The following is a 16,574-nucleotide window of genomic DNA, read 5'->3' on the forward strand; positions in this document are numbered from 1 at the left end:
ATTTGGGCACAAAAAGGAGTCACAAATGTTCAGAATGATAGTGAAAATGGTGGATTCTAAAGTGCAAGAATTGATCTTGGGAACTAATGGAAAATCAAGTTTGACACTAATGTGCCATTTCTGAATTTTGGAATTTTTTGTGGGGTTGTTTCAATAGCAATTTACTGAGCTACACTGCTGGGAATGTGTGGAGTTTAGAAGGCTACAGAATTCAGAAGCTAAGCTGAGTTAAAAGAAGTTCTATGGCTGGAAATAAAAGGGAAAAACAGAGAGGTGAAAATTTGAGAGGAAGCTGTGAAAAACTGAATTGTTCTTGGAAATTCTGAATTTTTTAAAAGCCTTGTGGAAATGTTATGATGCTAAGTTACTGAAGCCAACTCGATACAAATCTGTTAAGTGTTGAAAGAAATGTTATTTGGGTGTAATTGAGAGGAATCAGGGGCTGAAACTCATGCTAAAAAAATGAAATGCAGAATTTTTAATGGGCTGTGAAGAATGGTGTGGCTGCTGAGATGAATCTGATCAGTTCGTCTTCAGGAAATCAATTGTGATTCATTTGAAGAAGTGGATTGAAGTGTAGCAAACTAAGGGCACAAACTCAGATTCTAAATGCAGAAACAAAGAAAACAGAATAAAAAAAAATCAGAAAAAACAAGAGTTTGTATCAAGAATCTGATCATCTGATGAATCCAAGAAAAACCTACTTCAGTTTAGTCACTCTCTAAACAACAAATGCAGATGTCAAGTAATTCAATCTGTTGAGGGCAGCAAGAAAAAAATAATAATGAAGAAAACAGAAACAAAAGAGGAAGAAATAAGAAAATGGAAGAATGTTTCAAGAATTTGATCGGTTGATGAACCACATGGGAACCTACCCCATTTCAGTTGTTTACTAAACAACAAATTCAGATATCAAGTGGTCCCAAGTGTTGATGGCAGCAAGAAAGGAAATCAGAAAAAAATCAGAAAAACCAGTTTGCAGTTTGGTTTTTCAGCCACTTTGACAAATTTTTATGGGACTGATCTGAGCTCGAATTTCACAGAACTTCGCATGGTTATTGGCAGAATCAATCAAGCTTCATGATGCAAAAATAATGGAAGCAAAAGAGCAAGAAACAAGAGAGAAAAGCAAGATTTCGTTTTGAGAAAAAACAGTTTTCAGCTTTGATTTTCAGCCATGTTCTCTAATTTTGCTGCTACTAATCCGAATCTGGATTTCACGAAAATTTTGCATGGATATTAGCTTTATCAATCAAGCTTCATGATGTAAAAAGAATGGAAGCAAAAGAGCAAGAAACAAGAGAGAACAAGCCAAATTTCAGATTCAATTTCAGTAATTTTCAGATTTAAACGTGCAAATGATACATTGAAATTTTGGACTCGTGTGAAGTGAATTTTGTTTTCTGATGATTGGATGCTATTTCTTATCTCTTGTGTAATCTAGATGTGGAAGAATTGGGCTTGATTCGAAGAAGAAATGCAAAATGGCACATTTGGGTGATGAAGAGAAAAGAAGAAGAAGAAAAGAGGAGTTTGTATCAAGAAATGGAACCTCAAGAGTTTTGATCAGAATTGCTTCATGAATCTGAAAAACACACTTAAAGAAATGGAATACAAGAGAAAGCTTTCAAAAAAAGGGCAAGGGTTCATTGATGACATTTTACTATACCCATGTTTTCTTACTTCCCTTACTCTATTTTCTTGAAATCTTTTCTCTTGAAATTTTACTTCTAAATTCCTATTTCATTTGCCTCAGTTCATGAACTTTTCTATGTCTTCAATAAGCTTAATATTTGTGGATTCCAAATCATGAATGGTAGTGGAGAGTAGAAAACAAGCAAGCCTATAGAAATGCATGAAACCTAAGTGCTTGAGTGAGCTCCATCTCCTTTTTGATCATAAATTAGAATTAGGGTGAGAGCCACTGATTTATCTATTGAAAACAACCTCGTGAGATTTGATGTGATGCATTTTTCTCAATTAGTCAAGAAGGGTGAAACTTACTATGCGGTTAACCAAATACAAGTCTAATCCATAGATTTAGGCTTTTGAGACTTTACAAGCTTAGATAATTTTCTTTTAATTGTTTCTAATCGTGATTGAGGATGATCTAGGGGGGTACAATCCTAGTTTATTTTGTTGACTTGAGCGGGACGCTCAAGGGTAAGTGTGGGGGAATTTGATGAGCTAGGGTTTTATGCATTTTTAATCGATTCAATTTTGAATTTTTACATGAAAATAAATTACAAAATGAATCGATTTGATCTTAATTGTCATTTATTACAAAATCTGAGGCTTGATTATGATTTTCATGATTTAATGGTAATTTTTCTATTAATTTGATTTTAATTGATTTTAGGGCTCGAACTGGACCCAACTCAAGCTCAACCGCAGTCAAATCGAGTCAAAATTGTCAAATTGATCAAGCTAACACGGAGGACATGACTTAGATCAAGCCCGATCAGAATCTCTGAATTTTTTGGAAACCCTAGACTGCCCTAGAGCCTGGATCAAGTCTCAGCCGTCGGATTCAAATTCAAGGGCTGAGATGCATTGATTAATCAGCCGATTAAAACCCAAACATTACCCGATGAACAGTGACTCGCCGTCACTGTTCATCGTCTTCGCGCGGGCGCTGTTCTGTTCGGCGACGTACCAAACGGCGTGTTCCCATCCAAATCTTCCAATTTCATCGTGTTCTCTGATCCTCGAGGAGGCCAGAACCAGTTCATTGGGCAGCAATCGGCGGCTGGAAGCTCGACGCCGGAGAGGGTTTCATCGGCGCAGCACTCCCCTGATTTCTGAAATTCCGGTGAGTTACGGCGTTTTCAGCAACCAGAATCGGAGGAGGGGTTCTCCGAAGGTTTTGGAGCAAGCTTGAGGGGTTGGAAACTTCACCGGTGCGAGGAAAGGAGAACTATTCCAGTTTGCAGCTTCAAACTTCACCGGCGCCCGGTTCTGGTTCTGGGAAAGGGTTTTTCTCCGAATTTTCGGAGCTGTGGACGCGAGCAAGAGCTCATTGGATTGTATTCCAGCTTCTTAAGGGGATTTCGGAGACATTAAGTGGTTAACGGCGGCTTGTTTGACACCAAACCGAGGAACACGAAGAAGAGGAAGGGATGGATGTTACTGCATTTCTGTTCTGAAATTTTCGATTACTGCTTTTAACTGCTTCTGTTCAAGTTCAATTTTAAAGTTGTTTTCGAATCAAACAATGTCCTGGATGTGGTTATTTGGTTAATTCTTAGCTGTGTTTTGATTTTGAATTGTTTAGAGTTTGATTAGCTTAGTATAAGCTTTTAAATCCAATCAATTGTTACTGAATTTCTGATAATCTTGCTTGTTACTGTGCCGTTTACTGTGTTGTGCCAACTTGCATGTTTAGTTTAGCTAGGTTAAGAGCTCTCAATGCATTTTAGGATTTAGCTATCAAGTTCAACTAAATTGAATTGAATTGTTTCAATTTTTCTTGCATCAATAGCATTGAAATCCATTTAGATTGCATTTAAGTTTAGGATTTAAACCGATAGGGTTTTGATAGAATCTTAAATTGCAACTTAGGTTTATTTGACACTTTGGTTTAACTCATCATCATTAGGTTAGCAACTTGCATTGTCTCATTACTTGCTCATTTTAAATTTTCATTTCATTTCAAAACTCCCAAAAACCCCCATTTTTATGTGAAAACCCCAAAAATACGACACTTAAGCTCAATTCATTCAATTTTCTACTAGTCCTTGGAAAAATACGACTCGAGGCCCCTATACTTCATTTATTTGCATTAATTGTGGGGTTTCGATAAAATCTATAAATTCTAATTTGCAACCCTACCTCGTGACATTGCATAGCAAATCTAGGGTTGTCATACGCCGTAGCTGAGGATCGAACCACGGGTCCCTGAGTTACAACCCAGATGTCCTACCGTTGCACCATTGCCCCGGGGACAAGTTTACTTTGTACAGATACTTGATATCTAGAGAAGTCCAAGTAGATTAAGGACTACATAGTAAACGGAGAAGCTTAACATGTATTGGTAGAGAAGTCAAAGAAGACCTTGGTTAGAAGACCCAAAGGTGAGACCTCTTGATAGACGAGGAAGTCTCAGAAGCAAGGCTTCTTAGCAGACAAAGAAGAGTTGGAAGCAAGACTTCTTCATAGACAAGGAAGACCCGAAGGTAAGGCCTCTTGGTAAACAAGAAAGATCCAAAGGCAAGACCTCTTGGTAGACGAGGAAGACTTGAAAGCAATGATTCTTGGCAAAGGGAGGCAAGTTCTCTTATTAGGGAAAGTCTAAATGAGTATTGAAAGATTATGAATGACTTGCAATCTTTGGAATTTGATAGACTTTTGCTTCTGCATGAACTCAACACAAAATAGATGTTTTGGTCTTGTAATTGATGATTCAATCAATTGTGGGGCAATATTAATCAATTGAAATATGGAATCGAGTAAGTGGTTGAGCCATGATGTTTTACTTGTAAATAGAAAGTATCTATTTCTTCTGCAAAAAGGTGGATCCGTCATCTTAGCGGCCCCACGACCATCTGTGAGGAGGTAAATCGAGAAAGTGTAGTTGGTTACGACGCAGGAGGGTATTGTCTGGCTTCGCCAAGATTCGAACCCTTGCCCTCTTCTGTAAGTCTGCTACGTCGTAACCAACTCGCCTATGCCCCGGGGACTAGAAAATATCCATTTCGAGTTGAGATGACATGACATGAATTTAATTAACTGTCATAGATTGAATTGATTAGGTATAGTTGACTAAATTTTTAATAAAATTAAAAAAACTATTTGAAGCATATCTTATCTAATTTAGTTGACAAACAAAATTTGGGTTAATGGAATGGATTCTAGTAGACTAAATTTCCATGACTAGATTGCAGACAATAAATTGTAGATAAGGATTTCTTAATCAAAGCATTAATTGACTAGTAACTTAAATTAGTCACTGACGTTAATGCAAAATAATTATTGTAGTTTATCAATGAGCATTTGAAGAGTTGTAAATGAGGAAGCGGGAGCTAATTGAACAAAAAAAAAATCTACTGTGATAAATAGGGGTGAGTAAAAATTTGGTTAAATCAAATAAATTGATTGAATTTAAAAATTCGATTAAGTTATTTTAGAATTTTAATTATTTTTTAAAAAAATGATTAATTTGGTTTGGTTTCAATTTAAAAATTCCTTATTTGGTTAAACCGAATAGATCGAATAAACCGAATTAATCAAAATAAAAAAATAATTTATAAATTTTTAAGTTAGTAAACTTATAAATCCCTAACTAATTGATAAAATTTTCATAATATTTAAAAAAATTGATTATTTCAATTAATTTAGTTGAAAATTGAATTAATCGATATTTTATTGGTTCGATTTGTTTGATTTTTATTTAAAAATTTGATCGATTTGGTTAGTTTAAAAAATTTTGATTTAATTCAATTTTAATTAATTCGGTTTGATTCAATTTAATTTTAATCGAATACTCGAGCACTAAAGTATTTATTCTCTTATTATTTTACTACTAAATTTGTATTTATTTTATTTTTATCTTATTTTCATTTTGAGCTTAAGGTTTTTACCGACAATCTCTATATTTATTATAAAAGTTGTCTCTACACTTATGTTTTTTTTAGATATTTGTATATTTCTTAAAAAGATTTATCTGTCTCTAAAAGTTTTATTAAATATTAAAAATGAAAGGCAATAAGAAGATGGAAATAATAGGGTTTAACTAGATAGGTTCCAATGCAAAGTTGGAAGTTGGTCAGTTGAGAAGGGATGTTATTGGAGCCCTCGGGCCATAATTACAATGGAGCAAAATTATTAAAGTGAACAAGAGTCATGAAGTTAAGATAAAGCTCTCTTTCATCATGATTAATTGTAATTTTTTTTTACAGAAGATCGTGAGAATTGAACATATGGAACCGTTGGAATGATGATTTTTTTTTTTTTTGATTTTTTTGTTTTTTTTGTTGAAGAGGAATGTTATTGGAAGTTCAGTTGGGAGGTGCTTTAGTAATTTTGAAAGATGGAAGCATATTTATGCCAATTTTAAAATTAGGGGCGTCGATCGGAAGTTTCGCCAAAAGGAAGTTTCTGTCGGTTTGATGCGACAAATTACAGAGAAAGGTTGCGAGAAGGAGAGAGAGAGGTGCAGGTGCTCGACCGGCGATCGGCGAGATCGCCAAGGCCCCATCGAGTAGGCGGAGAAATGGCCACCATCACTGTTCCTCCTTTTCCCCTCTCGCCGGATGAGGACGCCAACAAGCTAAGAAATGCTTTCCAAGGTACCACCACTGGCATTTCCACTTCTACTACTAAAATGGACAAAGAGTTGTGTGTTCGTATGCATCTTTAGTGTGTGCCTTCAAACAATAGGATGGGGAACGGACGAGAAGACGGTTATTGAGATCTTGAGTCATCGCAGCGCCGGACAGCGATTGGCGATCGCCAAGGCTTATGCTATTCTTTACGGAGAATCACTGCTCGATCGCCTCCACTCCGAGCTCTCTGGCGACTTCAGGGTAACTGATTCTAGCCCTTCCGGCATTTATTTGTTTTGATTGTTGATGACCAGAAACTAGGTTCATGCCTGATGTAACATCGTTGACTTTTACAGAGTCTGTTTCCCCTTCAATATTTTTGTATCATTATGGATAGTCGTTACTCAGAATGAACTGATTGTTTGAGCAGGGATGAATGTATCTTTGAAGAGACTCAATTTTGGGCATAATTACTCTTTGTAGCTTATTTTTCCAACAAGTCTTTTGTTCTTCTTTTCGTACGTTTTCCCTTTATTTTTTTGTCACTTGATTCTATTTATTTATTCATGTTCAATAATATCATTGTAGGCTAAACGTTCTAGTTTCCTCAAACAAATTTTAATTTTTTTAGTTTTAATAGAATGTAGAACAACTGCACCTTAGACTGAGAGGAAGCAGGAAAGAAATAGGATTCAGAGTGGAAACATTCACTTACAACTTAAATTGTGGTCTGAGGTTTATTTCTTTTTGTTACAAGCATCACATGAGGTATTTATAGGGATGTTTCAGACTTGTTTTTGGGAAAGCAAGGTGACATCATAACTTATGTCTTTCAAGAGAGAATGTATTCTTTCACAATTGTTGTTCCCCTTCTTTAAACTTTTGAATAGATGCTTTTAAATGTAAGTGTTTTGTCGAGCAAATCAATACTTTCTCAACCAGCATCTGCCCTCAATAAGCTTTTCCAACATTCTGATTGTGCCACAGCATTTTGAATTTTTCTCATAAGGAGTATTCTGAAAATGTTTGCAAAATGATTTCATATCTCGATTTCATTTGAATTTGCTTGCTGGTGATTCATTCTCAGATTGTATGGTGCTATGACCTCACATTTTTTTAACCTTTTTTTCTCCTTTTTATTTATTTTTAATTTTAGATAAATTTTTATTTTTTTATATAGGTAATTTCTTTCCCTTGTTATTTTTTCCCTTCTTAATTTTTCTCTCTCTCTCTCTCTTCCATTAAAATTTTCCCTCCTTGTTAATTTTTTTCCTCCTTTATTTATTAATTTTTTCTCCTCCATACATTCACGAAGGTAAACAAAGATAAAAAAATACCTCTTTAAGGATGATTAATTTTTTTTCTCTCCTTCATTTTTCTTCACAAATTAAATAAAGAAAGAAAAAGCCTCTTTAAGGATGATTATCTTTTTCTTTTGTTCATCCGTCCATGAGGTAAACATAGAGAAAAAACCTTTAAGGATATAGGAGATAAATTATTAAGAAAAATAACAAATTAAATATAATATAATTTTTAAGTTTATAAAATATATTACTACTAATGAACTAAATTATTCTATATATAAATTTGATTTAATTTTAATCTGATCAAAATAAATCCAAATTAAATCTAGTTTAAATCTGCTTGATCCTGCTATGTCTATTTGGCGACTTCAATTAATCTTAAATCGACTTTTACTCAATAAACATTCCACGAAATAATATTAAAACTTAAACTCGACATCTCAAATAAAATTCAATAGTAAGAATCTATAACAATCAAATAAAAAAAATATATTTTATATTTAAAAGTGCTGAAGTTGTATTGACATGATATGATAGTGAAACCGTATCATTCCAATCATAAACTAAGCATTATTATAGCTTCTTTAGCGTAATTCCTTATGTAAAATATATTCCCTCTTTCAAAAAGCTTAGCCTAGTTAAAATATTGAATCAACCTAGGGTGGTTAGTCTATACTTTTAACTATCCCTTAATCTTAATTCTTAAGTAATTTTGGAATTTTCTAACTTTTCGTCTCTTTAAAATCCTTGCAAAGATGACTATCATGATCTAAACTCATAACAAAATCTTTAGGAAAGACATAATTGCAACGATTGTGTTAGTTTGTATATTATATTGACATTGTTACAAGGACTACCCTATACTTGAGCATTCGATGGGTAGGGTGCATGGTCCCTTTTTTATTACCGTCATAAGATAGAAATCGCCAGACTTTATGCAATGAAGTATAAACACACCTAAATTCCCAATCGATTTATGGTTGAACCCTTTCCCAATGCTCTTACCTAGTATAACTGTGTGTCTGTTGGGCTCATGGGTTTGGCAATATGTGATGAGCGACAACGTATGAAGTTGCCAATTGAGTAGCTTATGGACAATGAGTGGTTGAGCTATGTCTTAGGCTATGAATATTTATCTATGGTTTGTAGCTTTGCATGATTTAAGCAGGGGAGAATATTTTTCAGCTTTGGTTTGAGCATTAAGGAGTTATTGTTCAACATGATGCTTTGATTAAATAAAAATATATTTTATTAACTTAAGAAAATAATTTAGTTAAATATCATTGAAGTTATATAATAATTGCAATAGGTGCTTTAATAATTTTTTAAAAAAACTTTCCATATATATATTTTTTCAAATTTAGATTCAATTTTATCAAAAAATCTCAAATATGAAAATTTTAAATTTAATTGAGTTGAGTAGCTCGGTGCACGAAGTTCTCGCCAATGCGGGGTCCCAGAGAAGAGTAAGATCATTGGGTCTATTGTACGTAACCTGACCCTACATTGTAAGAGGTTGTTTTCGTAACTTGAACCCGTGATCACAGGTGATATTGGTGTCGGTGCCGATGTCAGTCCCAGTCCCAAGCCTAGATGAAAAAGGTTGAGGGTTGCGTTAGGTTGTCAGTTATCGTCAAACACATACGAATATTATATGAATGAATCTATCAAACTATTGTACTAACGCTAAGTTATTTTTTGGAAGAAATATGTTATAGGGTCCGACTGTAATATCTTGACAATGATCACTATATTTCTATGAGAACTCGAGTGTAGTGTTAAATATGTAAGACTTCTCACATTATAGGTTGGATAAGAATAAACATTATAGAAACACTTATTGTCTTAGATTTAGAATATGAAACATAGAAACACTTACTGATAAAGCAATGAATGCAGTAGATATGATGATTAGGAGAAGAATTAATATTTTATATTTATAAGAGACAAAATGGATAGGAGAGAAAACAAAGATGATAAAGAATTTGAGGTTTAAGTTATGATACACAAGGAGTAAAATAAGAAATGAAGTACATATTGTTATACATAGTTCGTTAAAAGATGAAGTAGTAGGAGTAGTTAGAAAGAGTGATAAGATTATAACTCTCAAGATAATAGCGACAAAAGAAATTATTAATGTAATTAGTATATATGTATGTCAAATAGGATTAGATGAAGATACTAAATTTAGGTTTTGGGAAGACCTAGATGAGGTAATATAAAAAATTCCACCAATTGAAATGATTTTGATAGGAGGAACTTTAAATGGGTATATAAGAGTGAAAAATGTGAAATATGAACGGGTACATGAAGGATATGGTTTTGGAACAAGAAATAAAGGGAAAACCATATTATATTTTACGATAGTATATGAACTTATAATAGCCGATGCGTTTTCAAGAAGAGAGAAGAACACTTGATTACGTTCAAAGTGAGAACAATAAATCACAAATTGACAATATAATCACAAATTGATTATATTTGTAAAGATTGCAAGATCATTTTTGGTAAAAACTTAAATATCCAACATAGGTTAGTAGTGTTGGATATGTACCTCAAGCATAGTATTAATAGAAGAAAAATATGTACGACTCTTAAATCAAGTGGTAAAAGTTGAAGGATGAAAAACAAAATATATTTAAGGAGAGGGTTGAAGTACAAGTATTAGGAGAAATATATGATAACTCAAATGTGACAGAATAAGATGACATTAAAATTGGAAATGGTAGTCAAGAGTGTACTCATAAGTCAAAAGGATGTGTACCATCAAGTAAAGAATTTTGGTAGTGGAATGATAAAGTACAAAAGAAAGTAAAGGAGAATCGAATAGCCTATAAGTTATTATACACTTGTAAGAACGAGAAAAACTAAAAAAAAAGTATGTAGTAGCTAAGAAAGAGGTTAAAAAATAGTGAGTGAAGTTAAGAATGAAACTTTTCAACGCATATATCGATAGTTGAATGCAAAAGAAGGGGAAGGGACATCTATAGAATAACTAAAGCGAGATAAAGGAAGACAAGAAATCTTATCCAAATAAGATGCATTAAAGATGAATGCGTACTAGTGAATGATGAGGAAATAAAAGAACGATAGAAAATGTATTTTCAATAAAAGTTTAAGTAATTAATTTAATTTAGATAATTTAAATAGGTCAGACGAATATAAAAATTTAAACTTTTATCGTAGACTTCAAATTTCAAGGTAGAATACACTTTAAATGTAATGCAATATAGAAAAGTAGTTTGACGAGATGATTTTTCAATAGAGGTATGGAAGTTCCAAGGGGAGTAAGGTATTGAATAACTTACAAAGTTATTCAACTTAATATTGAAAAAAAAATTGATTAGTAGAGGGTAAGTACTCTATTCCTCTTATATAAAAATAAAAGTACAAGATTATGTGAATTATAGGGGCATTAAGTTAATCAGCTATACTATGAAACTTTAAAAAAGAGTAATAGAAATAGATTAAAGAAAGAGATCATGGTGATTGAAAATTAATTTGGATTCATGTTTAGAAGGTTAACAATAGAAATTATATATTTTCTTAGGTAACTAATTGAAAAGTATCAGGAATAAAAGCAAGACTAATACATGGTATTTGTCGATTTAGAAAAAGCTTATGACAGAGTCTCGAGAGAAAATAATTAAGGATGTTTTAAAGATGTTAACATACTGTATATTAGAATAATTAAGGATATGTATGAGGATGTAATAACAAGAGTGAAGACTCTGGGCGAATAAATCGAAACGTTTCTTAAATAAAGTTTCATCAAGAATCAACTCTTAAGTTTTTATCTTTTTACACTAATTATGGATAAACTCATTGGACATATCTGTTACTATGGTGCATATTGTTTGTAGATGATATTATTTTGATAGATGAAACACATGAAGGAGTAAATGTTAAACTCGAATCATGACGGGAAATATTAGAAGTAAAGGAAAGGTTTTAGACTCAGAATATATGAAATTTAAATTTAACAATATTATATGCAATAAGATAATTGTTAATATAGAAGATGACGAGTTATCTATAATTGAGAACTTTAAGTATTTAGGATTATTTTTGCAAAAGGATAGAGGGGTTGAGAGATGTCTTATATATAATACAAGAAGGATTATTGAAATGGAGGGCAACGTTAGATGTTCTTCGTGATAATAAAGTATATTTAAAACTTAAAGGGAAATTCTATAAAATGATGGTTAAACTTACTATGTTATATGAAATTGAATGTTGGGCAATGACTTAAGTGCACTAGTAGAAATGAGAGTCGCAGAGATGAGAATGTTAAGATAGATGTATGGACATACGAGGACGGAAATGATAAGAAATGAGAACATTAGAGCGAAAGTCGAGATAACACCTATTGAGGAAAAACTTTGAGATATACGTTTAAGATGATATGGATATGTACTTAAATGATTAATAAATGTTTTAGTTAGACAATGTGAAACTATGATAAATACACATTAAATGAGGAAGAGGAATATCAAAGAAGACTTGGTTAACAATGATAAAATAAGATAAAATTTATTTAAATATAGATAATGATATAGTAGGGGATAGATCCCAATGACGTATAATAATTCATATAGTCGACACCTCACGTAGTGGAATAAAGTTCGGTTGTTGTTATATTGAGTTAAGAGCCAAATCAAAGTTTATATTATTTATTTTTTTAATTTTATATTTATAACAATAAATAAATTAATTAGGAAATTTAAAATCTAAAATATAATATTTTATATCCTAAAATTTGAATTTTTTTATCTCTTTATTTTTTGTTTAATCCAATAATTATCATTATGTTGAAGAAACAAAACAAAATTCAAATCAAATTGTAGAATTTAAAATTATTTTATTGTATCCAAGAAGATTTATTTAGGTTTCATAAAATAAAGTATAAAAAATAATGTGATATTTAAGGTTCAAAATTTTTATCTAATGTTCGTGAATAAATTTGAAACATAATTATATAAACCCATAAAAATATATATTTATTTTAAACAAAATTATATCCATAAAAGTATAAGTTCATTTCAAAAAAAAAAAATTACATCCTCAATAAAGCATCTCAGGCCTTCAAATCTAAAATTGTTTCAATGTTATAGACTTCAATAGAATGCTTTAGTTTATAGATAATTAGAAAGATTTTTTGTTGTTGCTCATTTCAATGTTATATCTAAAAAATTGATTAAATTATGTGTAAATCATTACGAAACGAAATTAGTTTACTAAAAATTAAAACTTAATTGGATGTAAATATTTTTAACTCTAAAGGTGGGAAGAGATAATCAAATTAACAAATATAAAAGAAACATGCATTAAACAATTAATTAGAATAAAAATTTAATTAGAAGTTATGACATATTAACTAAAAATTAATCATGTCAGTGTTAATAATTAGAATAAATTAATATTGAAACTGTACCAACATGACACGATAGAGTATTGTTTTGGTTAGGAACTAAAACTCTGTCATGTTTACACCTTGCCTACTGGCCCTATTTGACAGATGATAATTAAAAACATTTTTTTTTTTGTGAAACTTTGACAAAAAGAGCCTATTTTAACTATCATTTGAAGGGTTGACTAGATGGAAGTATTGATAACTGTTAACCAGTAGTTTGATAGTCATACCAACAACTCCAATTGCACTTTCAAAGATTGAACAAGAATTTAGATCATTTGTTGCTTGCGTTTGGTTAATTCTTTGTGAAGCATATTTATGGAGACTGACACCAACTTCTTATCCTGACAGTCATTGACAGTGAATTTATTTGTTGACTACTTCCCTATTTAACTGATGGAAAGTTTGCTTGAATAATTATTTGGTGAAATTAAGAATATTCTGAAATCTGATCAATCTTTTTCTTTATCTGAGTATAAAAGCCATTCATCTTTTTGTTTATTTTTTATTTTGTTACAGAATGCAGTGATGCTATGGACAATGGACCCTGCAGAAAGGGATGCCAAATTGGCGAATGAGGCACTGAAAAGAAAAGAGGACAGGGATCTTTGGGTGATCATAGAGGTTGCATGTGCTTCATCACCTGACCATCTGGTTGCTGTGAGGAAGGCATATTGCTCTCTTTATTCTTCCTCGATGGAAGAAGAAGTTGCTCAAAGCTTCTCGACAGCACACCCCCTCAGCAAGGTACTATTTTATCTTATCCAATGAAGTTCTCGAAAACATCATCAATGTTTGTATCTGTTGTTTAATATCTCTTACTGGGGAAGGCCAGATCATCAATATTTAAGAAATATTGTGTTACATTGCTTACCTTGGAGAGATAAGTTCCATTCAATTCATCATGAGTGGTTGTGATTGTTTGTATTTCTCACTAGGCAAGTGTTTTCATTTCTGCAGTTGTTAGTTCGTCTCCTTACATCATATAGGTATCCTGGTGACCATGTCGATAGTGAGTTGGCCAAGCACGAAGCAGCTCAGCTTTTTGATGCAGTCAAAAGTAATCAAATAGGCCATGATGATGTTATTCGTATACTTAGCTCAAGGAATAAGTCACAGCTTAAGGAAACATTCAAGTACTACAATGAGAATCATGGGAAACACATCGTTGAGGTTTGAATCAAATACAGAATCAACTAGTTTCCTTTATACGGAACTTTTTGTCACATCAATAAGACAAATTCATAATTAATGATTTGGATTCTCATGTCTTGCTGTTTATTTGTCAACATAGCTGATGTTTTGCTTTTATCCTCTCTATTTGCTTCATGGTCCAATCAACATTAGTGAAACAGGAAAACCTCTAATCTGGGATGATCCCCCTTTTCAAAATATTTTCTGAAAAATATTCAGACATTATAAGAGGTAGATTGCACTGATTTGTTCAGTTTTAGATTTTTCAATATATTTTTAACTTTAAAATGGCACCTGCCTTGCAAAGGAAATGGTTTTTCGTAATTTGAACAATTAAAATTTATGTAACTAGGTCCTCAAAATTTTACCAAATTGTCCCTACTACAAAGTTTAACCCTTCTCTTATGGTGTTTTGTCACAATTTATGTAGAAATCTCGCCTTCTTGGAATGAGTTGGATGCATTATTTCGAATCATTTGATTTGTAAGAAGATATTTTTAGCCATTTTATTGAGGATATACTTTGATTTGTAGGTTATAGAGGCTGTTTTTTTTTCTTCTATTATTTGTAAGAAAGTAGACATTCTCAATTGTTTTGTTTTAAGGCTGAGGGTATTTCCATCGTCTATATATATCTTGTAACTCCATGATTATGGAAATAAATTATTCTCCAAAAACTAGTTTCGACTTGTTTAAAATAGGTGCCTCAAATTTGAAATTGACATTCAAGTTTCTTAGAGAAGCTAATTGCAGATTTTTGGTAACTTTAATGCATGCCTTGAAAGGTATCAACATGTTTATAGTAGAAAAATGTTATCCAATTCAGCAAGCATCAAAACCATTTTCTTTCCCTTTGTATAATTGTTATTACTGTTTGAAACAGTTCACTGTTTGTGGTGTTTATGATACAGGACATTGAGGTCATTGATAAAAGTCGATTTACAAAACTGCTGAAAACTGCTATCCGGTGTCTTGCATCGCCAGAGAACCACTTCGCTGAGGTAAAACTAACGAATTGCACACAATAGGAGCACTTCAAAGCGTTCCACTTTCAATTTTTTTTTAATGCTAAAGTATGTTCACTCTGTGCAGGTTGTGAGGACCTCGGTTGTCGGGCTCGGAACTGATGAAGATTCTCTTACAAGGGCTATTGTTACACGAGCAGAAATCGATTTGGAGAAGATCAAAGAGGAGTATAAGATCCGATATAAAACCACCCTAAGAGCTGATGTAATTGGTGACACCTCTGGGGATTACAAGAGGTTCTTGCTTGCCTTGGTTGGTTCTGAAAGTGAAAACCCATGAGAGAAAAAAAAAAGAAGAAGAGATTTCTTTCAGAGAAGTGTGAAGTGTGATGTAAATGCTTAGTTAATAAACAAGGTGTGACTGATTGGTTTGTCAATAAACAATGATATCAGAAGCTTTTTATGCATTTGGAACAAACATTATTAGTGTGCTATCACTAAAATAATTTGTTGAATCTTCTTGGCAACTAGGATTTTAGATTTCTTTATTATTGATATTGAAATAATTTAATTTCTAAAAACTTTTATCACCATCAAGCATTTTAATAATAAATTTCAATCATGATCATTGAATTTTATGCACATATTTTGTACAAAAGTCTTCTCAATAATTGATCATGTTTATTAGCTTAATTATGTGCATCATATTGAAAATCTTGAACTAGATCATCATCTTAACATCTCTTATTTTCGTGTTTTAATATACAAATAAATCAATGGTTAAGCAAATCCACACTACCAATCAAATCCTTTTGCTAGGACACTAGTTGTCATCATCATCATCATCATGGCTGTTCTGGCTTGATGACGATGACAGTCAAGCCATCAATCAATAAAATGCTACGTCAACTTTCGTTAACCCATCGACGAGAAGGACCTGAGGAAGAAAGAACTGAACGAACGGATTAGCAAGGCGTCGGGGATTCCCGACGAGGCCATTCCTACGCTCAAGTCAGAAAAAATAGAAGTGGTAGTATATCTAGAGAATTCCAGATGCCTTTCTTTCATACCTGTGAGGTTTATATAGAGGTAGCATGGGCATGATCTTCGGATCTTACCGCTTGCGATTGGCTGTGACGGCGATATCAACGGACCGATTTCTGATAGTTTCCAAACATCTAATGGCTCAGCGGTGTTGATTATCTTCATTTGACGACTAGGATGGTTAGGGACCAAGTATAGGAACTCGGTTTCTATTTTTATCCTTGTGGATGAATGGATAAGTCTGGCAAAGGAATCAACATAATTGTCCACTGATTGCTGACTTGATGCCTAAGGTCGGAAAATGTGTGACTGATTCTACATGAGTGGCCGGGCTATGCGGGCATTGTCCGAGCTTATATGAGTAACCGAACTGAACTAGGTACGTGTATGAA

The 16,574-nt window shown here is 32.6% G+C and overlaps 1 protein-coding gene across 1 annotated transcript; it reads left to right on the forward strand.

Moving 5' to 3' along the window:
• The first annotated feature begins 6,134 nt into the window (after nt 1–6,134).
• On the forward strand, nt 6,135–15,653 carry LOC141845463 (annexin D3). Its single transcript, XM_074733513.1, has 6 exons — nt 6,135–6,287; nt 6,379–6,524; nt 13,500–13,727; nt 13,941–14,153; nt 15,085–15,174; nt 15,266–15,653. Exons 1-6 carry the CDS (start codon nt 6,212–6,214, stop codon nt 15,476–15,478), a joined length of 966 nt encoding a protein of 321 aa, XP_074589614.1. The 5' UTR covers nt 6,135–6,211; the 3' UTR covers nt 15,479–15,653.
• Nucleotides 15,654–16,574: the final 921 nt, after the last annotated feature.

The sequence above is a fragment of the Curcuma longa genome, chromosome 14 (genome assembly GCF_044706935.1).
Source record: "Curcuma longa cultivar G26 ecotype Majalengka, Jawa Barat chromosome 14, ITB_CL_G26_1.1, whole genome shotgun sequence".
In the NCBI taxonomy this organism is placed as follows: domain Eukaryota; kingdom Viridiplantae; phylum Streptophyta; class Magnoliopsida; order Zingiberales; family Zingiberaceae; genus Curcuma; species Curcuma longa.

Excerpts from the sequence above, each read along its gene's own strand:
- LOC141845463 (XM_074733513.1), top strand. The coding sequence starts at position 6,212 with ATGGCCACCATCACTGTTCCTCCTTTTCCCCTCTCGCCGGATGAGGAC. Across the intron at positions 6,288-6,378 it reads GCTAAGAAATGCTTTCCAAG|GATGGGGAACGGACGAGAAG; the intron begins GTACCACCACTG and ends TTCAAACAATAG. Across the intron at positions 6,525-13,499 it reads AGCTCTCTGGCGACTTCAGG|AATGCAGTGATGCTATGGAC; the intron begins GTAACTGATTCT and ends ATTTTGTTACAG.